The sequence below is a fragment of the Lissotriton helveticus genome, chromosome 6 (assembly GCF_964261635.1).
Source record: "Lissotriton helveticus chromosome 6, aLisHel1.1, whole genome shotgun sequence".
NCBI lineage: Eukaryota > Metazoa > Chordata > Amphibia > Caudata > Salamandridae > Lissotriton > Lissotriton helveticus.
The window spans coordinates 1,412,607,825-1,412,633,277 of NC_136067.1; the positions used below are offsets into that span (position 1 = coordinate 1,412,607,825).

The 25,453-nt window shown below is 43.4% G+C and overlaps 1 protein-coding gene across 1 annotated transcript in view; it reads right to left on the minus strand.

Annotated features, from left to right (window-relative positions):
• FNDC1 (fibronectin type III domain containing 1) overlaps positions 1 to 25,453 on the minus strand; it is a 1,317,427-nt gene that overhangs the window by 943,702 nt on the left and 348,272 nt on the right. Inside the window, exon 3 of the mRNA XM_078649203.1 lies at positions 23,736 to 23,825. Coding sequence (XP_078505329.1) covers positions 23,736 to 23,825 — 90 coding nt within the window. The remainder of the gene's footprint in view (positions 1 to 23,735; positions 23,826 to 25,453) is intronic.

Below are 25,453 nucleotides of genomic sequence, written 5' to 3' on the forward strand. Positions count from 1 at the left end.
GGAAAGGCATATTATCATTGTCCGGAGGGTAGCCTGTATAGGGGGCTTGAGAAAGAGCAGCAGTGGTGATTGTGTAATTATTAACTTTAATCAACTTCACTTGGCAGATAGGATTCTACATGTAGCTAACCACCGCAATGGAACAGGCCTTTTTTCTTCCATTAGGGCCCTGCCATTGGGCTATTTCTGGCAACTTCCATTTGTAGCTTTGCAGTATAGTAAACCAGCGCCTTTGACACCGTTTGCCTGGCCTCAAGTTTCTTCATCGGTCCCTCTTTTTAATTCTTTTGAGCCATTGGGACAACTTGACATCTGAGATTGACTGGCTGGGCCAGCCCCTGGGAACTCTAAGGTGCCTTTACAGCCCATCGCTATGGTCCAATTGGCACAGGGGGCCGCTTGTAGTCACTTGCTGGCTAAAAACATTGGAAACATCATCTCTTGGAACATAGCCAGTCTGGCCAGCAAGTTCAAGGAGCTGGAGTGGCAGGTGTTTATCAAAAATTATGACATTATCTGTTTGCAGGAAACCTGGTCCAGTGATAATAATTACTTTTTGGAGGGATTTAAGCTTTTCAAAATATCTGCAACCCCTTCAAGGGTGGGTCGACCGAAAGGAGGTCTCGCTGAAGTCCTCCTGAGGCTTGAGCCGGGAGAGACCTTCGGTACGGCGCTAATGCTACTATCTCTATTCTAAAAAGTATTTCAGTATATTTTAACTGCTTTGCTCAATTTTTAAACTGTGATTGCTTTTTTGCCCTTGCTGAGGGCTTTACACTCCCGGGGTCTGCTCTGCGAACGCGAGACCGCCATTTTGGGAGGAGTTTTGGTTAGCGGGCTAGTCTCTATAGCCCTGGGGATATGTAAACTGAGGCTGGCGCGGACGCGCTCCCTGAAGTCCTCAAGCCCGGAGAGATCTTCTGTACAGCGCTAATGCTACTATCTCTATTTTTAAAAGTATTTCAGTATTTTTTAACTGCTTTGCTCAATTTTAAAACTGTGATTGCTTTTTTGCACTTACTGAAGGCTTTACACTCCTGTGGTCTGCTCGTCGAATGTAAGACTGCCATTTTGGGAGGAGTTTTGGTTAGCGGGCTAGTCTCTACAGCCTTGGGGATATTTAAACTGAGTCTGGGGCAGACACGCCGATGGCGCGCCGAAGGCGCGTCTAAGGCAAGCCCGTCTGCTCCCATCCGCACACCGATCGCGTCCAGCGCCAGCCACCCTGCCGGTTACGATACAGGTAAATCTATGCCCATTAATTACTCCAGCAGGACTCTACATAAATTTAACACCACTGCCTTAAAAGCTAACTGTTTAAGTACTTCAGTTGATACTAGCCCCCAGATTAATCAAAGTCCTGTTTTGCGAGTCCTTAATAGCGATTTTTAAGGAATCGCTATTAAAGACTCGCAAAACGGGATGCATGTAGAAATTGCAATATTTTTTGCGATTTCTACTGCTTCCTTATTTGCGATTCGCTAATTGCTAATCGTAAATAAGGAATGGCTGTCCCATTCATTCCTATGGGCCTAAAGGCCCATAGGAATGAATGGGGAGTCATTCCTTATTTGCGATTAGCAAATAGCGAATCGCAAATAAGGAAGCGATTTCAAGGGTTCCAGGGTGTCCAAAGGACAACCTGTAGCACCCCTGAAATGGTAATGCACACTGGTGTTGCGCACACACTAAAGTGCATTTTTCTAAGTTTTCGCTATTTACCACGTAGTTAGACTTCGTGGTAAATAGCAGCTCCAGATTGCGAATTCGCAATTTTAAAATTGTTCATGAATTGCATTTAAGGAATCTCAAATTGAGATTCCTTAAATGCAATTATTCACAATTTAGCGATTTCCAGAAATGCGATTTTTGCATTTGGGATGATGAATCCCAAATGCAAAAATAGCGCTCGCAAAGGGCAAGATTCTCAGAATCTGGCCCTTTGCGAACCGATTTTGGTTTGATGAATCTGGCTGTAGGTCTACGCATAGTCAACTGACCTGCCCTGGCTGTCTAACTAAACAACCGGACTTTGTATTCCAGAAAACTAAAGTGAGACAAAATATGGGTTAGAATAACAAACAACATGAGAAAGTCAAAACCGTGAAGTATTACTGTTAAATGCTAGATCCTTAGTTAAACATAGCGTGAAATGTGCCTCTCTTATTGAGGAAGAAGATATTACTATCGCATTCATAACTGAATCCTGGACAGAAGATGCTTCAGGTCCAGATTTGGTGAAAGCCACACCAGCAGACTACCTCTGCTTCACCTTAAATAGACCTCATAAGAAGGGGGTGGTTTGGCAGTAATCAACCATAAATCTATAACAGCGTTGTTTAAGCCCTCATTGAATGACGAATGTGAAGCTTTGGATTTTAGCTTTTATTTTTCTTGTCACTACACATTTAAAGGCACTCTCCTTTACAGACCACCTGGTCCCAGAAGTCTGTTTATTACAAAAGCGGCTTCTATGTTTGAAAATGGATTAAGTGCCAGTTCTTACACAATTTTAGGAGATTTTAACTTTTACTGAGAAGCAAAAGCCGACTCAGACACCTTAAATTTGATAGATCTGATGAGTAGCCTTGACTTAAAGCAATTGGTCAATGATGCTACCCATAAAGCAGGACATACTCTGGATGGCATATTTTCCAATAATGAGCAGCTAAGTGGTCTGGTCAGACCGCAAGGTAGTGCTGTTTAAAATGACCATGCCTGATCGACATAATTTGAAACCAGTAACCAAACAGCTATCTAGCAGAGCATGGAACAGGGTAGTCGCAGAAGATTTACAGGAGGTGCTAATGTCCACATCCTTCAGTCCTCCAACAGACCTGGATGAGGATGCGCTTCAATATACTAACTGGTTGGAAGCAGCCGGAAACAAACTTGCCCCAAAGAAATTTCTTCGATCTAGCAGGGCATGACCCTCCTCTCCATGGTATACCCATGAACTTAGAGACCAGAAATTGGTCTGTAAGCACCTTGAGAGATCCTGGTGGAGGGAATATAAGGATAACGAAAAAAAAATAATATGAAGTAGGATTAGCCAAGTATAAAAATATGCTGCAAAAAACAAAGCAAGAGGTCTTTGTGAAAAAAATCCACTCAGCCAAAAACTCTACCAAAGAACTTTTTAAAACAGTAATCTCTTTAGCGTATCCAGCCCTTCCACCTATGCAGGCCAATCAGGACCTGTGTGATAAAATCGCAAACTTTTTCTTTGAAAAAGTTGATGCCATCTTTTCATCCTTCACTAGTACGGGTAGTAAGACCTCCACCAAATACACACTGGATTCTGAGACAGGAATAAACTCCAGGCCTCAGTTAATCAAGTTCGCTGCAATTACCACCATAGATATTTCTAAGTTACTTCTGAGAGTGAAAACGGGTTCGCCCTGTGATCCATGCCCTGTCTCGTTTTCAAAATTAGCAGCTGAGCCTGTCGTCTCTACCCAGACCTCTATTATAAATGCCATGTTTACAGAAGGATATTTCCCCAAACTGTGGAAAAAGGTATCGATACTGCCCTTGTTCAAAAAGCCGAGTCTGGATGCTAAAGACGTGCATAATTATAGACCTATATCCAGACTCCCTCTTCCTGCAAAAATTGCTGAGAAAATTATGAATGAACAACATAGTTCCTTCATGGAAGAAGCTCAGGTACTAGACCCTACGCAATATGGTTTTCGAAGTGGCCATAGTACGGAAACTGTGCTACTCAAATCTACAGAGGAGATCAGGGCCATTCTTGATCAGGGAGGAAAGGCAGTCATAATTATGCTGGACCTCTCCGCGGCCTTTGATATGGTCCATCATGCATTGCGGATGGACCAGCTGCGAGAGATCAGAGTACAAAGCTTGGCATGGAAACTACTTAAATCATTTCTGTCAGACAGTCACCCTAGGTGAATTTTCGACCAAACTGTACTCTCTGCCTTGTGGGGGAGCCAGACACTTTTTAACACCTACGTGGTGCTACTGGCTCCCCTGATTGAATCATTTGGTTTCAATTTTACCTCATATGCAGGCGACATCCAAATTGTGGTATCGCTAAGGCCAGGAGAGCTGCAGGGAACGGCATCCAGATTGCATGATAGCGGTGGGCAACTGGATGGCCCAAAACTGTCTCAAACTGAACTCCAGTAAGACGGAGGTAGTTTTGTTCGGTAATGATGTCAACTTTTGGACCCCGGAGTGGTGGCAGGACACACTAGGTCTCCTTCCCACTCCTGTCAAAAAGGCAAAAAACTTGGGAGTCTGGATAGACAATAAACTTAGCCTCAAGGACAAGGTGAATACAGTGGTATCTTCCACCTCCTACATTCTAAAAGCTTGTCAGAACATCCTGCCAGTCCTGCCTAAAGATAGTCACCAGGTAGTTATCACTACTTGGCATGGGATGGCCCCCCGATGCATCTTAGAGCCTGGCCAAGTCTGCTTGCCTTTAGAAAGGCTTTGAAGACTTGGCTCTTTATAGTCTAGTCTTAGGTTTTGGTTTTCATCCCTTCTCGCTTATGACCCCGGTAGGACTTCATGTAGCTCCAGGACACCTTTGGGTAGCAGTTTGCGCTTTAGAAATGTCAATAACATTAACATGTGTGACTCAGTTTAAGAGGTGGCATAGTGGAAGTGAACACGGTGCGGATATTTTTATCAGGGGCGCACAGTTTCCTGCTATCGAATTTTTATAATGCCAATTCGTCTCTTCCCGGGTTGTGTAACGTTAAAAGTTTATGTTCATTTTTTAAGAACGGAGTGCCCGCACCAAGCAAGTCTGGTAACAGTGTCCTGTTAGGGGACTTTAATACAAATGTATGTGGGGACCTAAGGCGGTTGGGTACGGAAGCTAGTGAGGATTCGGTCTGTCATCATGCAGATGGCGTACATTTCATACATAGTAGACAGGGTGAGATATTAAATGCATTGCTCTGAGACATGGATTTGCAACGCTCCATGGGAAAGATGACCCGCCTAATAGGTTTTTAATTCCGACCTTCAAGGTGTTAGGCCGGGACCCTCCATCATTGATTTTATTTTAATCTCCACTCCTCTTTACTATCTAATCTCTGACATTTTATTATTAGCCAGTAACTACACTGATCACAACCCCTTGTGTATTCAAGCTCACTGGCCTCTATTTGATTTAAAAAACAGAGTTCTGGAGGAGGGGCTTTGCATGTAACAGATGGTGGGAGATGGCTTAGATGGGGTCAGATTTCTTCAGATAACTTGTGTGAGGCCCTTCGGGAGTTGTGCCAGAGTGAGTTCCAAGTTTGTCAGATCGTGAAGGATGAGTCGGTTGAGTCCATCATCCCTGTCTTCGAATCTATCTCTAGTTCTGTTGCAAAATTACTAACAGGAAAGGGCGCTGCTGAGACACAGAGTCTGATGTAGTTTAGGATAATATTTATCTTATAAGTTATCCCACACGCAGGTGGGAAGCAAGAACTGAAAAGATGCGTCTCTCAGTATGGAATGCCTAAACATTCCAATACATCATATTTATAGAGGGGTGAAAGAGAGGATACATCATAGAAGGGAAGAACAGTGATAGGTTAGAGAAGAGTGAGATAAGGAACAGAGATAGAGTGAGAAAGAGAAAGGTAGGGAGACACATCTAACACAACAGGCGCCCAGATGGTTTAACCCAGAATGCTTACTTGCTGCTAGGTGGTTGAAACTAGCTCTGCACTCTAACCAGAGAAATACCTCGCTAGTTAAAATTCGAAGGTAACAGTATAAACTAGCCCTCTGTAACCGCAGGGATGCTCTGAATGAAGAAGCCTGGGGCAAACTCATGGAAGCATCAACGTACAAGTGCAGTGTTAAGTTTTGGAATATTGTAAATAGGCCCATTTAAGGAGTAGAGGCTGCAAACGTTCTTGACATATTGCAGAGAACGATTGGGTTAGCCACTTCGAGGGCATGTTCAAGGGAGCCTTGGCTGTTCCGCCTTTACCTGATTTAGGCGGAATTCCCAAAACACTTTCAGTATCAGTGGAGGGTGTGAGGCGAGGTATTATTGGGATGACAAGAAATAAGGCCCTAGGCCCGGATGGAATTCCTCCCGATCTTTATCTGTCGGATACAGCGTTTTGGGCACCAGTGCTTGCTTCTGTAATAAATGCAGTTGCCAGGTCTGGTGCCCCCGACTCATGGGCGACTTCCATCATTGTGCCAGTTTTTAAAAAGGGGGATAGGGATAGTACCATCTGCCATTAAACCCTCTCCCTGTTGGATTTGGTGGTAAAGGTGGTAGGGAGGATACTGTTGGGTAGGCTATCGACCTGGGCAACAAATAACGGACACTCAATATGGTTTTCGCCCTGGTCGTTCTACAATTGGCCAATCCCTGAATCTGCTATTGATAACTAATAAATATACAGTAGCTCGAAGAGGAACCATTTTCCTGGCCTTTATGGATCTGTCTTCGCATTTGATTGTGTGAACAATCCCCTTTGGTATTGCAGAGGTAAATTATGGCAGATCCTTTTCTCCTTAGGTGTGGACAGGGAAATAGTCTCTTTCTTACATGATCTCCACTGCGATACAAAGGCTGCTGTGCATTATTCGGCTAACCTGAAACTATCATGCTCATTCCCTACCAGGGCCAGTGTTCGACAGAGTTGTATTTTGGCCCGCTCCTTTTTAACCTTTATATCAACAACTCAGAGAAAACTCCTCTGGAGACTAAGGCTGATTACCCCCGGATAGGAAGGCAAGGTCTCCTGGTTCTGCTATATGCAGACAACGCCGTCTTGATGGTAAGGACGGAGAGGGGTTTGCAAACTCTATTAACCACTTTTGTTCAGTTCATGGTAGACTTGCATTTGAGGATAAATAACACCAAGTCATATGTCATGCAGGTGGGGGTGAGGTCCAGAAGACCTTATACCTTGAGGGTAGGGACTACCGCGATCCCTAAAATGTCCACTTTCTCCTACTTGGGGATACTTATTGATGATAAAATGAATTGGGCCCCACAACTTATAGGCAAGAGTAATGACCTCAACAGGGAGACCGCTGCAATTTTTAACTTTGCAGTTAGATGGGGGAAAAGACCAGTGGGGGCTCTTCTGGAGCTCTACAAGGCCAAGTCTTTGTCTAAGGCTCTTTATGGTAGCGAAATCTGGGGATGTGTGGACACAAAGGACATTCAGGTAGCAGAATGTAAATTCATGAGACAAATGCTATCTATTCCTCAGGGTATTCCATCTTTTATCGTCCATGAGGAGCAAGGAATGCCATATAATACATACCTGATAGCTTTCCGCCCGGTGTCCCTCTGGTTAAAAATATGGGTCAAGAAGGGGAACTCACTAAATAAGGCAATCCTTAAAGACTGCCTGGCCCTGGATTATGCTTCCAAGGTTCCAGGGCTTAGTTACATCAAAAGTAATCTTACAGCCTTGGGAAGAAGAGATCTTTTTTCTAACCCTGATGGAACGCAAAAGGAAGATTCAGCGCTCCTCAAGACTTTGTTTAGTATCCATCAGACTACGACAAGGGAGGAGCGGGAGCTCATGACGCCCAGCATACGTCGCTTTGTCATATTAAGGACTACAGTGAAAGCAGAGATGTACCTACTGGGCCTCATGAACTCCTATTACCGGTTCCTTCTGACTAGATTTTGGCTTGACCTTTTTTATCTACTTCTCACAGATCCAAGGGGTCAAATAGAGGACAATCCTTTTTGCCCTGCGGCTGCGATGCTTCATCCCTGCAGGACATGGTTCATTTTACAATGTTTTCCCATTTTATGACACCCCTAGAAAATCTTTTTTAATTCCCATTCTGAAACAGGCTAATTTTAACCCAGTCCGGCCAGCTTATATATTTCTCCAGATGTTTACGGGCAAAGTCGTATTCCATGTACTAAGTTTGGTCTGCTTTGCGATTGTATATATTGTACTATACCAATTTTTATGACGCATTATATATTGTGCTTTTATGGATTTATCAACATGAAACAGAATAAAGATATTTGGATTTGAATTGATTTGGTCATAAATCTATACTATGCCTAATAAACAGAGTACAATTGGGAGAGAGGCCTGCACAGATAAAAACGACTGATTTACGATGCCTAGGATTTCTAGTATTTTTGATGAGTGAAGACTGGGAGAATTACTGCAAAAATAATGTGTATTCCATGTTCACAGTGCTGTAAAAGAGCACAGATACATGTTGAAGTTCCCAATGTCACTAATGGGACACATTTCTTTGAGTAGTTTGATTATCACATACAGAGTGCTCTATGTTTTACAAAACATAGCAATGGGTATCCCTGAGTAATGGTTCTGGAGATCAGGTTAGCTACTCAGTTTATTATACTGGGGTATAGGAAAGCAAGAATAATGCTGGGTGCGCAAAAACTGTGTGCTGGAATTGAACCCTTTCTGCAGGGTCACACCAAATTTATGGGCCTTTCTGCTGAACCCTGTTTTTGCTGAGTATAGAACTCTGTGCACTTTACCCCTGCTAACCAGTGGTAAAGAGCCTGTGCGCCCCCTTTCAATATGATGAAATTGGCATACCCCTAATTGGCATATTGCAGGATCCTCTTTGATATTAAAATGTCACGTCCTCCCTGAATGTCACAACCTGACTGACAGGTTTGTTTGGGGTTTTCATATGACACTTGGGCCAAAATCCAAAGAGACCTCCTCTATAACAAGCTAGGACCCTTATTTGGGCCTGTCAGCCAGTCAGGACAAAATCACAGTGGGACTTCCTTTGACATTACAATGGCACTGCTTGTTTGATAGGCCTGCTAGGTTTACATATAACATTGGGGGTGCACTTGAAAGGATGGGAACAGTATGCCAAAATAATTTGTGTGTATCCCCTGTCTGGTTGCTGAAACCTCAACTTTGTTATACCTGTACCATACTTCTGTCTCGGATGTTGTTGTGGGTAGAGGGATTGCATCAAACTGGAGATTGGTGTTAGATATGGTAGAACACTGGGATAACCATAGAACACTCCTCACATACACTCCCAGCCCTCAGACCCCAAGTTGAATGGGCCAAAGACTTTGGCCATCTTGAAAGTTCCAGAAGAGTAAAGGGTTATCCCCAAGAACTTTTTCCCCATTGGATAGGGAATCCCAAACGGTAATTCCTACCCGCTAGCTCATGCCAGGCCTAAATTTGGCATCTCCAGGCACCCACTTCAGAACACTCCTGGACCTGCGGAAGATCGGAAGAGGGCTGAACCTGCTGTTGGAGCCTTGCCTAGAAAAATCTTGAAGATTAAGTCTGCTCTCCCTCTTGCACCCTTAACAAAGAAGTGAACTCTGAGCATCATAATGTGGACCTCATGTTCAAGCAGTACAGCTAGCTCCATGAGGCCTTTGCAGCAAATGCCAACGTGATCTGTGACAGCTGGACATGGTAAGGACTCTGCCTGACACCCTGTGAGTCTCGAAGGGCCTCCTATGAGAACCAAAAGAGGCTATAGAAATGTATTGATGTGGTGGATTGGGATTTTAAGAACTAAAGACAGAACTTTTGACCAGGATGAACCTTGTTAGTGTACCTGACCCACACTCCATCACGGTCAGCGCCAAACTGTTACAAACATATGAAATCCACGGGTCTATAATACTCCTACAAGGAGAAATTTATAAGCACAAATGATACTGACATGAATATAGGGTGAGAACATGGAAAGAGTCCTATTTAAGAGGACGGAATCCCATCACCCACCGAGGTGGCATGCTTCATCATCTTAGGAGATTTTTGCTCTAGTATTCAAAATGTGGTGGGTCCAAGAGCCATTATCCATGAAAGAAATACCAAGATAGCAAAAGGAATTAACAGTCTTAATAGGGCTATTTTCAATAAAAAAAGTTTTAAGAAGTTTTGGTTTGGGCCCACAAATCATAGTATATGTTTTGGATTTATTGATAACCATTGTCATTTGTATCATAAAAGGAGAGAATGCGTACATCAATCTCTGAAGACCTATCGGAGTTATTGCTAAAAGTACAGCGTTGTCCACATATAATAAAACAGGTATCTGACAACCTGCCACCATGGGGGCATCAGATTGTATCTTCTGCATGTAATCATCTATTCTGTTAATAAATAGGGAAAATAATATTGGTGCTAGGACGCATCCTTGCCGTATCCCCGTTTCACTTTAAATTTAGATGTGCATTCCCCCTGGGGGCGAAGCAAACTTGGCTAAATAAATTCTCATACAGACGGGGGAGAAACACAATAATCGTTCTTGGTGCTCCCATAGAGATTAAGGTTGACCAGAGCAAGTTATGGTCCACCAGGTCAAAAGCACACCTTAAATCGGCAAAGCATAAATATATAGAGCCTGCCTTTGCCCTAGTATACTTGCCGATAAGTAGTGCTAAGTTTGTGCATTGTTCAATGGTACCTATTCGCTTTCTGAACCCATACTGCACTGGGGTTAAAACAAAGTATTCAATTGCCCATTCCTCGAGTCTTAACAACAGGACCCTACTCATCACTTTCATAGCGGTATCTAAAATCGAGATCGGGCGATAATTTCGAGGGTCCTCTTTATCCCCCTTTTTGAATATTGGTATAATGACAGAATCTCCCCATGTCTTCGGGATTATATCTGTGGCAACTGTATTAAACACTCTGGTTAGGATGGGTCCATATAAAATAGGGGTAGATTTGAACACCTCCACAAGGACCCCATCCGGCCCTGGGGCCCGACCGCCGGCACTTTCTTGGATTGCCTGGATGACTTCCTCATTAGTGATGTTATGGGGGAGGTTTCTTCCCTCTCCTAACATCACTTCCTGCACCCCCATCATTTCCCCTTTAATATTAAAGATTTCAGAGGAATGGTTCACGCATTTATCTGTTGAGTCAAAAGAGCAAAATTCAGGAATATTGTCACTCTTCAGAAATGGGGCATTTACTGTCTCCCAAAAGAGTTTGTTGATTTTAGTTTTTGCAGCAATAACCAAGTTTTCCCATGCCTCATCCTTAAGTGTCTTTTTCCGGGTGGTCATAGTTGATTTATACTCGCGCCGTAAGGATTGAATAATTGATAAATCTTGTAGTGATTTAGACAGGGCACGCTTCAAGCCCTGTAGGGCTTTAGTGCAAGCGCTGTCAAACCACCCCCTCTTTTTTTACATGAAGACCCAGGGATCTTTGTTAATATTGTTTTAATCGATTTTGTGATGATGCAAAAATACTCCACCACTAACTGAGGGGTAATTTCGTCCTGGAGACAGTATGTAATTTCCGGTTGATTAGAAACTAGTATTTTCCTCATTACCAAACCTGGGTCAACACCGACCATTTAATTCTAATCCCGTTTGTTGCAGCCTGGTTCATATAAATGACTGTATTAAATACGTCATTCCTTTTTCCCCAAAGAAAAAAGGGTAATTTTAACTGGTTCTGGTCACTAAATAAAGAGGGTACAACACTAAGATTGCCAGATTGACAAATAGCGGGGGCAGATGCTAGTATGTGGCTTATAATAGAGTATAAATTTCTCCCTATAAACGTCGGGTCAAGATCCTCCTTCGGACCACAGCCCCCCTAAGAAGTTGGAAATCCTATTTGGCAATCACCTGGTTGAGTGCCTCCCCATAATCATTGTGAGAAAAATGATCAGTTTCCTCTCCCTTATTTATATGACCACAAGGTTTCGAATTAGGAGCTCCACATGCCTGTAAATCCACACCACTTGGAGTCAAGCTAGCCGGGCTGAAGAGAGGTGTTACCTCGAAACCGGTCCGGTCCTCGGATGCTTGATTCCGTTCTGGGAAGGACATGGCTTTTGTAGTTCGGACTGGACTGTTCCCATGGGGCAACAGGGTCAGAGCTGATTTGCATATCGCCATTGTCTAACCCAGGGTGGTGTGGAGTGCAAAAAAACGATGGATTTGGGCCCAGATCTTTTGACTGGGGGAGTGTGTGACATTGATCCACATTCAGTCCATCACTTGTTGTTTTTGTAAATTAAAGTCACCTGCCCAAAATATAGCATACTCCGTATTAATTGAAGATAAAAACATTTCTAAACCCTGATCGATAACTGCTACCACATCGCCTCGTGAAGAGTCAAAAACATTACTGTAAAAATGTATCATTATTACATCTTTTGCCCCCTTTTACTTAACCACAGCAGTTGTGCATGGTGACCCAGATTAACAGCTTTTTTACCATTGACAGAGTGTTTATTGGAGATGAGTACTTGTAAACACCCCTTTGCTCGTCCTACTTTGGAACTTATAGCTGCCAAGAAATAAGAGGAATATCCTTCCACGTGTACCAGACTAACACACCAGGTCTCTTGTAGCTATATGATGTCATAACTGGAAATGAAATTAGCCCATTCAGTTATTGAGACCTTGCTTGCTAGCCCGTTTATGTTCCAGATGGAGAACTCATACCCTTCTATTTGGGGGCTTCCTACCTGGTTATCTGTTAGTATACTATTGGGGATGCTAGGGTTAACATCACTGGTATTTATAACATTTTTGGCTATTACCATCCCCTGGATAGAGGGTCCCTGTGGTGTAGGTACAAGTGTATGAACCGTCCTAGGGTGCCGCTTTTTCTGGATGTCCAAAGATATGTCTTTATCGTGCACAGACAGGTGGTCCCCATGAACGCCGGCCCAGCCTGACTCAGCACTGAGTCATTCATTGTCATCTAATGGTACTTCGTTTATATTGGGCATAGCAAATACCGGGGCACATGGTGGACACAAACTTTGGGTGAACCTCTCTCTTTGTAAATTTGGTACGCCATTGTGACATTGAGTGGTGATAGAAAAAGCCCAATGGGAATATACTCATATCTAATGGCCCAACAGGTGTGGCCTCTAAGTTTTTTAGAATACCTCCAGCAATTCTAGGGTTCCCAAAAATAATTATAACACAGTCACCCCCATTACATTTTTCCAGAGGCCCAATCCACCCTACTCTCCTTTTGAGTAAGATCTTGTGTGCTCTACTAGGAGAAAATAGTGGACTGTTACACGAAGTTGCGACCCAAACTGGTGCCATCATGGGAAACTAGACACCAGGCAACCCAAGGTGAATTTTGAAGCAGCAAAAAGAGGTACTCGAGGCACTCAGGATGACCAGGACCCAGATAGGAGAGACGAGACCCAAGGGGGTACCGCCGCGCAGATCACAGATGTGCAGAGCATTCTGTAGGAAGTTCGACAAGGATTCGCCACAATAGTGGACAAAGTTGACAGAATGTCCTCACGGATGGATGCCATAGCCCATAAGTTGGAGGGCCAGGAAGATCGCATCAAAGAAACCGAGCGGCGCATATCCGACACTGAGGATGCAACCACCAGGAACACGATGCAGCTTGATCGCATGGATAAACTTCTGAAGATAATTGTGGCTAAGAATGAGGACTTGGAGGCCCGCAGTAGACGAAATAATATCAGCGTGCTGGGGATTCCAGAATTGACCAACACTGGCAGAATGGAGGACTATGTCGAAAAAATGTTGAAAGATGCCATTGGAGCGGAATCCTTCTCCAGCCAATTCATTGTGGAGCGGGCCCATGGATCCCTCGGGCCGCGTCCGCCACCGGGCAGCACCCCACGCCCCATAATAGCTAGACTGTTGAATTACAGGGATCGTGATGTGGCCCTTTGTGTGACAAGAAATAAGCAAACTCTTTCCTACGATGGTAACACGTTCTCCATCTACCCGGACTTTATGCCCATTGTTCAGGAGGAGAGGCGTAAGTTCATTGAAGTCAAGAAAAAACTGCGGAAAGAGCAAATTGACTATGCGCTGTTGTACCCGGCTCGGCTCAGGGTAAAGCATCAGGGGAAGCAGCGGTTCTTCACCAATCCGCAACAAGTGGAGATTTTTCTAAAACATGTGAGGTGCATAAATCGGCCGGGTTGAAGTCTGGGCGCTTCGCATCAGTCATCGTCAACGGGAGCGGAAGAAGACTCGCAGTAACACATATTACACTGAAGCTAGACATTCCTGAGAAGGACTTCTTTCAACTGATGCTGATAGTGGTCTTTGAGCCTGGAACCAAACATGATAATTGTCAGGAGGGTCATTTGAGCTACTTTTAACGTGCACAGGGCACCCCTCTCACCACCCTAGGATCCCGGGAGACACAACTGCGGAGGGCTCGGGGGGCTCGGGGTGTCTGTGTTGCCTCCTATAGATGGCCCCCCAGGTTAAGCCTGTCTGCTCTGTGCCATAGCTACAGGTGGTTGAGCTCAGATTTATTCAGCGACTTTAGTTGTTCACCCCAACAAGGATTGTGATTAGTGCTTGATGTAGTTACTTACCACACTCTAACCAATAACCAATTTCTTACACTGCCATGCGAAGAAGACAATATGCTAGTTTATAGTTTTGGGGCATATTATAGGGCTACAAAATTGCATTTTGTTTTATAATGGGTGGATTGGGAGATAAAAAACTCATTTAATGAGGTACTACAATTGCTGATTTACCCGATGGGCCTAATGTCCCTTCCTCTGGCACCTCGAAAGCAATTAAAATTATGTGTATACAAAATAGTAACAATCTGGCAAACTGTGATTTGACAAAAGGTTTACAAACACATGTATATTATGCAGTTAATACCATGGTGTAGTAAATTGTGCCCAAATTATTGGGTTTTCATGGAGGAAAGGGAGATCAGAGGGAAGCCCCAACTATTGGCGATATAAACGATGGTCGACTATTGGGATTTAATGCTTTCTGTGATAAATAGAGTATAAACAGGACCTAATTGCTGGACTGGGTTCAGATGGGAACAAGATCTGGCAGGACTTACCACAAGAGCAAGAGGTTCACAGGATGAACCAAATGAGACTGGGGCTGCTGGTTGGTTGAAAGTTGATCTCAAATCCATATTTATCAGTGTTACCATGGGGAAGCAAATGATTGAATAGTTTGAAAGCAAACTGGGATAAGAATCTTGAGTAGGAATTTGGGGAACTGCACTGGCATAAAGTTTTTTAAAACTATAGAACGCTCACCCACAATGCCAGATTAAAATTGATTCACTGTAAATGTGTACACACGGTATATATGACTCCGCAACTACTATACAGAATATACCCTCATTACAAAACCAATTACCCCTTATGTCGGACTGAATTTGGTTGTGTTGATGCCCATGGATACACAGGTTTTGGGTGGCAGTAGTGGACTTGCTCAGCATTTTGACAGGGTTAACACTACAACTAACAATGAAACTATGTTTACTGGTCCTAGTATCTAAAAAAGTGAAATGGAAACTATGGGGAAAGGTGTTGAACTGGGAATACTCCTAGCCATTTAAAGAAGATTAAGAGAGTATCTCCAAATATCCAGCATTGGGAAAAAGAAATTATCAAATGGGTAACTGCCGAATGCGGGGTTCACAGAAGTGTGAGTTGATACATGTTGAATTGGAACAAAAATACCCGATAATGATGCACAGAATGGTTAATGTGATGAAAATTATGCCTGACAAAAGCATATCGATATGTGGAAAGAGTCTGCTTTACAATAATGGACCACATTTGTTGCTAGCAAATTTGTGTGCTGAGGGGAAAGTGAGCATCCTGAATGGTATGCATGTAACGGGAGAAGGTATGTTTATGGTATTGTATTTTTTTCTTTTCCTTTTTTACTCTACAAAAATAATAATAACAATATTATTTTAGGAATGCAAATACAAGAAATAACAATTGTATCCCTATTAGTCATTGAAACATCCATATATTGAAATGTATTTGATAATGCACAGATTTACAAGATGACAATAAAATCACATACATTTGATGAAGAAAATGTATCAGTCCACAAGATCCAGGATTGGTCAGAAATTGCTGTCAAGGACTTGGTGTGCTCTAGGAAATTATTATCCAATACGTTGACAGACACCACATTCTGTCTGCACCACTTCTGCTGGAACTTGCTTCTCCACTATAGATTTATTCAAATCAATACATTTATAATTAATATAGGAGTATGCCCAAAATGCAGATCACAATAATTTAACACACATGATTGCCTCCTGCTGGTAATCTGGTGATTTTTAGGTGGAGATGTATTTGGAGCTGGCTCAAATGTTGGGAACAAAGATGGCCACTAATTTTTTAATTAATTATGTTTGTCACTTACCCTTTTAGCAGGAAAATGGATGATTTGTTCTGAAGGTGTTAATCAATATTGCTACATGACTAAAACAAGACGATTTCCAGACCTGCTCCTCACATATGTTCATATGTTGTGAAATTATTAAATTATGAGAGCTAACATTTAGGTGATATTATCTACATGTAACAATATGTATTATCCATCTCTATAGGTAGTTTACCCTTTTAAAATGAAATGATCGAACACCCCAAAAAGGCATTTTGGTATATTTTATAATACTTTATTTACTCTTTACCTTTCTTCTTTTGTGGGGTTAATACAATAGCCCTCTAAATATGATTAGTGTCACCTAATTAATATCTAGTATTTAAAGAACTAACTGATGAAGTTTGGTGACTACAAAAAGGGTGGTTACTTTCCTAGTGAGGTCCAAGTATATTTTAGATTGAAAACATTGTATGACAATAGAGGGCTTTGGGCAAGAATCGGTGCTGATAATAACACCAAAAGAGAGGTTGCTTCAGGAATAGGAGAACCAAAGAAAATGTACACAAAGGTACTGGGGAGTGGGACACTTGGGAGGAGATTTACAAAAAATTCACAAAGCATAGCGCAACCTCCTGTGAGGCTGCGCTACGTTGCGTAACAGGGAGGGAGCAGGAGAGAGCCACATCTTCAGAGATATGACTTTCTCCTCCCCCTTCCTTGCGCTGGCGCTGATTTCAGCTGCTGTGCGCCACATACCCACCTTAGCGTCATAGTGATTGGGTGTGTGCATTCGTCTAGCAAAGGTTTTGTACAGGAAGGGTACCCTGCCTGTACCAGATTCAGGGCCCAGTCATGATGCAAAGTGTTTCCCAATTTGTATGCATGCTGCACAGTGCGGCACACATGCAAAGTTGGAAAAGTAAGGAGAAATGAAAGCATTTCTCCTTCCTTGCACCTACTTGAAAAGGGCACAGTTTTCTCACGCTAAACCCAATCTACTTTATTTAGTAAATTGGGTTTAGCCTGAGAAACCGTGGGTGGTTGCATGGTAAGGCCCATGCTCCAGCCTTGGTACACCCCCATGGCGCAAAGTAATGCAAACCAGTGTTCTGCGCTGCTTCGCATTACTTTTCTGTTATTTCCAGCGCTAAACAAGTTTAGCACTGGATAGTAAATTGGGGAAAAACTGCACTGATTTGCGTCACTTTTGTAACGCAGGAACGGCGTTAAATCTTAATAAATCTCCCCCTAAATGTCTGTTCACATAACAATGAAGGAGAGACAAAGCCAAGATGTCTAGCCGAGACAGGCATGACATCCTGAGCCAGGAGTCACAACTTCAGAATTCTCTATTCCAAAATGGTTTGCAAGATTTATGTTGCAAACCCTGAAAAAAAATACCATGATGAAAACTACATGCAATGATGGACATAGAACGTGTGAATGGATAACTGAACTATCAGTGCATTCTGCCTTGAAGCATCCTTGTTTTCAACTTTGAGGGCAGTCACCACAGACATTTAAGAGCTTGACGCGGAAGAGGAGTGACAAAAGAAAAGATGGGCACATACAGAGCCACCAAGGGGTTTGGCATATTAGATTCTGATGAAAGAAAATGGCAGTATTAGAAAAATGAATAGAATACATATTATCCCCTTTTACGGATCTTCAGTAGCATGCTCTTCACCAAGAGACTTCAGTTACTCACAAAAAGCAGGACTTATGATTCGGGGCCACAGAAACTAAAGGAGCATCCCACCCCCACGCCTATGCTTTGGAGATTTTACTTCTGTGGAAAATCTTGGAAGGTCAGAATTCTTCTCTGAGACAAGCACATCCATGTACAAGACCCAAACTCTGGGGTCTAGTATCAGTTGGGAAATGTGCTGATTACGACAAATAAATATAGTTGGCTCATTTGTTCTGCCTATCCCTTATTTTTCCTTGGACTGCATCCTGCCATTAGGGAGAGCAAATTCTGCATAATTAAAAGTTCCAAGGAGTAGGCTAATGCCACTAAAGTCAGACTGACATCTGGACCCATGTCCCAAAAGTCAGAACATGTTGCCTCCTGATTCTCTGTCTGAACACGAATCACTTAACTTTCCACTGACTTTTTGACTACATCTTTGCCTTTGACCCTGAATAGCGCAACGCCTCCTTATTAGGATTATGATACACAAATGCCACATACTTACATACATACACACGTCTAAGAGGAATACATGGCAGGAAAGCTGAAACAGTAACAGTGTTCCCTCCCTACCAGTATAATGGTCCACCTGTCTGATTTGAATTCAGCAAGTAGTTTGACAATGGCGTAGACTGCACTGTCTCTGCTGTCGTCAAACACCTCCAACACAGGTTTGGCTATATATCTGCCCACCTAATTTAGATGTCAGCCATTTTCCAATGCCCTAACCACCATATAACACCTGGCAGTAAGGGGCACTGAAAAGTGCTCAATGCCCCACCACCATGGAAGAAAATTCCCATGGCGAGAATAGCATTGTTTTTTTTTTCCTACTTTAAGATTATCTTTTTTTTTTTAAATTGTGTGAGTTTGACAAACAGCTCCGTCATTTTGACGATTTGTCTATCAAACATATGATATATTGTGAGGAAGCACCGTGATGGCGGTTCCTGTCAATGCTTTAAATGACTGCTGGGCCAGTGGTTATTTAAAAATGGGGTGGGTGGCACATCCGTCAGGGCAGCGGGCAGTCCAACAAATATTAAATGAGGCCCAAAGTTTGCGATGAAACAACTTTGCACCTTATCAAAATACTACATAACCAAGCTGCTGGGGTGCAGAATTAACAAACAATTGCTGCACCAACAGAGTTATGTATCCTCATGGTTTCAGATTTGTGAACATATCCTATTCACAATATGTCTTTTAAGTACCTCTGGAAAGATTTGCCACCCCCAGCTTTCCAGCAGTAATCCTATGAAAGACAACTGAGTTCTCTGTCTTTTCAGTTTTCCTTTTGGGCCACAGCTATTTCTCAATGCAGCAATTGACACATATGTCTATATTTTAGGTCATGAGCAAGTTGGGATAGGTTTGTGAGACATGTACTCACTATAAGACCGCTATACAATCACAGCAACACAAAATCACTTGTTGCTTCACTCACAGACTCACATAGTTCAAACAGGAAAAGACTGTGTAAGGCTAGCAAATACCATCTAAGGAGAACTACCAATGAACCACTGAAGTTGTAGAATCTTCCTATGTATGAGGTTCACATCCAGAAGAATAGTATTAAGATTAGTATCAAACAGAACTGAGCACAAATCTCCTTGCCTGGCAACGTTTTATTGTTGTACTGGCTTTCAGCTTTTGCTCAGTTTGTTCACTGAACCAAGCATTTATTATATTTATTTACTTACTTATTTAAAGAATTCTATACAGTGCAAGCATGACCCAAGGATATCAGGGCGCTGTACAACCATTCAAGTATACAAATAAAAGAAAAACCAATCATACAAATCTTAAGGTCAAACCTGCGATTGAAAATAGAAGTGTCAGTTTAAGAAGAAATGTGTTTATCAGAAAGGCTTCCACCACTTTCTTGAAGGAGGTGGTTGAAGAGATTAGCCTCATCTAAAGAAGCAGAGTTCCAAATTCGTGGTGCTGCTCTTGTGAATGAGCGGTTGTAGGTGTTCTTCTTTTAGAATTTTGGTGGTGTCAATAACAGAGAAGGGGATTAGAGAGCTCGAGTTTCTGGACGAGATACACTGGGGTACTTTGGTGAAGTGCTTTGTGTATCATACAGGCTATTGTAGGCTGAATCTGTACCTCATATGGTAGCCAGGTTAAATTTAAAGGAGGCTGTGTGATGTGGTCCCTTATTCTAGATCCTAAGGGAAGAGGATCTGTATCTACAAAGGTAGGACATATAACTACAGTACCGACGCAGCAGTATAACAAGGTGGACTTGCCCTTCAACTCCCATAATAGATGCCCCTGAGGGGGTTAATGGAGTCGCCAGGTACTCAAGAAACCCTTCAGCACGAGACTAGGAACTTTAGGCCACTAAAGCTTATAGTGTTGGGGTCCCCTAAATTGACTTTCTCTGGTGGATGTGTACTGAAGTATTCTGGACCCCTACCTACTACAGCACATCCTTGGACTTCATAAGTGGGCCCTATATGGCTTCCCAAATGGTAACAGCTAGGAACAAGAACAAGAAAGACTTCTCTATAAGAGAAATGCTGTCTCGCGCAAGCTCGGCTAGACAAGACTGGAGCCAAAAAACCCGTAGGCTCATCTGTGCGCATCCAGGCATCAGAAAACAAAGGTGTCTCTCAAGAATAAAAGGTGACTCATTGTTTCAAGGAGAAATTCTTTAAGAACCTGCGAGATTACCTTTGAACACTGAAAAGTACAGTTCGACAACCTGTCCAAACTCTCAAACAAGAACTCTTTTACCTCGGAGATATAGTGTCCTTGTTAGAAACCACAGGAGACACGCTGGTAGAGAAAGTGCAAGTTTTCTGGCAGGAACTACTGTCACTTAAGATCCAGTTAACATCTTCCCAATTCGACAACAAGAATCGGTCAATGAGGCATAATATCTGTATAAAAGTAGTCGCACGAAATGCAGAGGATGGAAACATAAAAAACTATGCTAAATGATGATTGTACCAACATATTCTACAAACCCTCAGAGCCAAGGAGATCCTATTTGACCGCACCCACTGTGTGGTGCCAAACAAAAGCAAGGGAGACCGGCCACCAGACATCTTGTTATGCCTGCATTACTTTCAACAGAAAGAATCTATCCAGGCAGCAGCTAGAGACATCATCCAGATTACTTTTGTTGGCCACAAAATTGTTTTATATCAAGACCTGTCGGCCATCACTTCGAGGAAGAGACAGAAGTTTAATTTGGCCACATAATTTTTAAGAAGCAAAGAAGTTAAATATTAATGGAATCCCCCCTTTCACATAATCTTTACTTGGGACAGCATTAAATGCTAGCTGCGATCCTTGTCCAAAGCTTGACTGCTGCTCTCGAGATCCTCAAGTGTGGCAAGGAGATCCAGAGGGGTCATCAAAGGCCTCCTCACTTCAAGCAGTCAAGACAGAGTCATAAAAACGGGCAAGGAGCACATGGAGAATGCAAATTTTTTCAAAAGAGACATTTAAGGGAGAGTCTCAGGCCCTATTGATCCACCCACACAACAGCATCAAGACCCATGGGTTTGTTTTAAAGGTACTTATAATCTGCGCTGGGACTCCTGGGGCTTCCTGGACACACACATGGAACTGAGCTAATGGTTGGAGGAGCCGACAATGGAACCACCAGAGAAGGTGTTTGGCGATGAGAGGAACAACATTCGTATTATGAAAAAGACTGTTCTTGGCCCTACAGCCACGGATGGCCACGTCAGGGGGGGCGGTGGTCAAAGTAATTTTGTTAAGAGGTTTAAAATAAATCTGTAACGGCGTAGGCTCACCGTATACTCCTGTTCATGACCACGGGATCTTGCAGGGGGTCTCACCACCTTCAACCCCCCTCTTCTACCCTTCACAGCCCATCGATACCGGACCCAGCGCCCAGAAGGACGAGGCGATACACTGGCCCTTTAATTTTGAGACAGCTGAGGAATGGGAGGGTCTGTGCGATGAGGCGGAGACGTCTTATACGGAAGAACGCCAGAGCCAGGTGTGCTTGTTCACCCGGAGCGAAGAGGAGTCGTGGAGAAAGAGTGTTGAGGTGCGGAGCGGAGTAGAAGAAGATACGGGAAGAACAGAGGATGCCGAGAGCGGAGAAGTAGCGGCGCCTGTGACGGAGGAGAAGCCAGGAGGCCAACGACCTCACGAGTTGCCCTGCCACACACCCGGGGGAGGTGTGTGGCTAACCCAGGTACGCAATACAATCCGGGGCTGGGTGGGACGTAAGGGCGGTTCCACTGTGTAAAATTGGTATCCCCCTGTCCCGGTTTACCCTTATCCGAGCACAACCCCTCACGTTTAGTACCTTGTACAAAAGAGTGTTGCACGGGTTATTGCTTCCTCACACCTTTTCCCCATCACCTGTACATTTACGAACACATCTCTCACGAGACATTATCTTTGTCTGTTTGTCCCGAGAGTCAAGACGGACACGGAGGAAGTATCGCCCCGACGGAGTCCTAAAGGCTATCGCCGACTCGTCCCAATCAAGCCTCGACATAGGAGGTCCACTAGAAGCCGATCTCCACGTCGGACTCTGCCTATAAGGAAAACGTGTACTGATCATCTGTACGATACAATAAAACCCGTTCTAACCAAGAGCCGCTTATTGCCCATTTCTCTCGAGCCTGTCACAAAATCATTTTAGCAAGAAAGAGGAGGGATATTCATAACCTTGCAGTCAAGGCAGTCACACATATAGAAGCTATGCAATAGCCATCTAGTGCAAAATAGCCCACAAACTTATGATATGAATCGGGAAGGACCAGGAGCACATACTACTGGGACACATGGCGGAACTTACGATTTTGATCCTCAGCGCTACAGGCATCAATGTCCCAGTCAAGAGGAGAGTGACTCCAGTTGCCAGGTATGCCTTCTCCAAGAGACTGACCTTCGGCACTGCTCTCATTGGTTCCTGCATCAGCGGTTGTCCTCGGATAAGATAAGCAAAAAATGGCAAGGGTAGCTTTCCTACTGTCAAATACATTAAGGAGATAGTTGGAAGTGGGTGTACCAGAGATCCTGGATAAAATGCTGGGCTCTAGAGTATCATGTGGGGATTACAATTTCACAATAATTGTGATATACAAAGCCAGTACTGGCCCAGGAATGATTGCTTAGACACACCATTCCACTCATACTGAAAACTCCAGATAAGGATGTACATACAGAGGGTGACCTGAACCAATGACAGGGACAGAACAGTACAATGGGTGAAGCAAGTGGGGAATATCACCTCTACTGGCAAAGACTGGCTGAAGGAAGTAGGGCTCATCAAAGCATGGCTACATCTACACCCGCTTACTAGAAGCTACACACGCTTCTATGCAGAAACCCAGATCTTTAGATTGTGAGGCAATCCAGAAACAGTCTGCAGAGAGACACCATTCTAATCGACTGCTATTCTTTCTAACCATGCTGTGGCGTAGCAGAGTGTGTGGACCCATTGGTCTGAGCACAGGGATATTCTCAGCAGCTTTATTCTCAGTGGTTACTTCTCACTCCAGACACCATATCTCTGGAAGGGGCAGATTTAAAAGCTCCTGCCTATCAGTATGTTGTGCCAGCACTCCTAGCAGCAGCTTTCACTCCATGCTTCCACAGCATCTTGCCAAACACCGAAATTTAAGAGTGGAGGTACATATGCTTGCACTGCTGCAAGCCTCCCCATCTTAACCGTTCGCTCTGTGCGCGTGAAGTCTCTCAGGGAGCCATAGGCAGCTCTGAAATGCAACAAAATCACATTTGAAACCAAATTAATGCTATTATTTGCGAGACCAATGGTTATATTATTGCATAATTCAGACTGTGAGAATTGGTATCTATAAAAAAGCACTGGCTCTCTTAAGGTGAAATTGATGTATTCTGGTATCGCACAATTATCCACATATGGTTACTTATTGTACACAGTGTATACGCATTAGTTTATATCACTGAAGGCTAAGCACTTACCTGGGATTTTTCGTTTCGTTAAAGAGGCCCGGTATACAGACTGGCTCTTCTCTGGAGAATTCATTGAGACCACATGCACTGATTCAGATGCTGTAAACAAGAGGAAAATCAAAGTTTGTTTTTTTACAGCATGTATGAGATAACCATATACTTGCATTGTGTAACTTTACCTAGGGCTAGTTCCTTTTTAGAAATGTAACTCGAAAAGCTTACATTTTTGGGCGTTCGCCAAGCAAACTTCAACATAGGGATGTTTTACACAAAGTGCCCCTGGGACGCAACGGGCATTTGCACCCGCTTTGCGCGCCCCCGGGCAGTTTGGTATTACAGCAGGGGCCGCAGATACTTGGTGGCCCCTTCTGTCATACCAATAGTGTGGGCACACATAAAGCGCCAGCGCTATCTTTAGGGAGCATTCCCTCCTTTACATGGGGGCATGACCCATACAAATGAGGGAATCCCTTTGTCTCTGCGCCTGCACCATATTACCGACACAGGCGCAGAGACAAAGAAGCTGTCAGGAGGCGCACTGTCAGTGTACTCCCTGGGAGCAGCCCTCTGGAGGGGTGAAATGGGGCCTATGAAACCCCCAGACATCCACTTGCAGGCAGGTGCAGTCACTGACTCTCTAATCCCCCTTCAATGTGCAGGAGGGTTGCCGCCTGCACTGACAAAACACGGAGCGGCTTAAAAGCAGCCACTCCGTTTTTCACCTGAATGCACTACCCCCAGGGCAGCGCAAGTTGCGGCTGCCCTGAGGGAAGCACATTCATCATAATATGCTGCATTTTCCTTAATTTCGCTGGGCGCACCTTTTTAATGGTGCGCTCAGGGTAATGAAGGAAATTGCTCTGCCTGTATAATGGGGCCCCTGGTGTTCAACTACGCACTCTGCGCATCACAGCCACACCTCTACTTCACTTTCTAAAGCTTTAAAGCTCTCATACAGTGGGCCAGCATTCTCATTTTGAATATTCATACTATCTTTGAGTACCCAGTTTCAATTCAGAAACAATATTCAGAGCTGGCGGTCCGATATGCAAGTCTTCAGAAGTCGCATTTCTCACATGCATATTTTGGCCAGTCATGTTATCTGTGCATAAGATTGCAATTTCTAGACAATCGAAGTGGCAAGTACAACTACAAAAAATTATGCTAGGTTTGGTTTTTTTTTTAGGGTGTATTGTGATGGTATAAATTGAAAGGTGTTGTAAGTGCTCATAGTGGAAAAAACTATATTTTAAAAAGTAAAGATAACTGCTCCAAAGCCATTCCAACCTACCAAGCTTTGGGTTAACTGTGTGTTGCTCAAAAATCACTTTAAACGTTTGCTACTTCCTCACTATCAGATATTCACCTTCAAAGAAAGCCATAGAGGCCTCTAACAGCTTACTTAATATCTGTTATAAAATACTGTTGGACTTAGCTCATTCTTCCAGGATAAATTGTCAATTACTTTTCTAGAGGGATCAATTTTAGACCTTAATCAGTAGCTGGTCTTCATGAATGGACAATCATCTCTACTGAAGATAGAGGGTGGGGATTGACTAGGTGTGTTTGGACTGAAGCTACGACATAAGCATTATTATTGAAGCCAGACAGAGCCCAGGTGGTAAAAAAGGATTCTTTCATTATGCTCACTATTTTTTTTAATTTAATTTCATACATTCATCCTATCAGGTAGGCAAGGATCTCTGCCTTCAGCAGATCTGCCACCA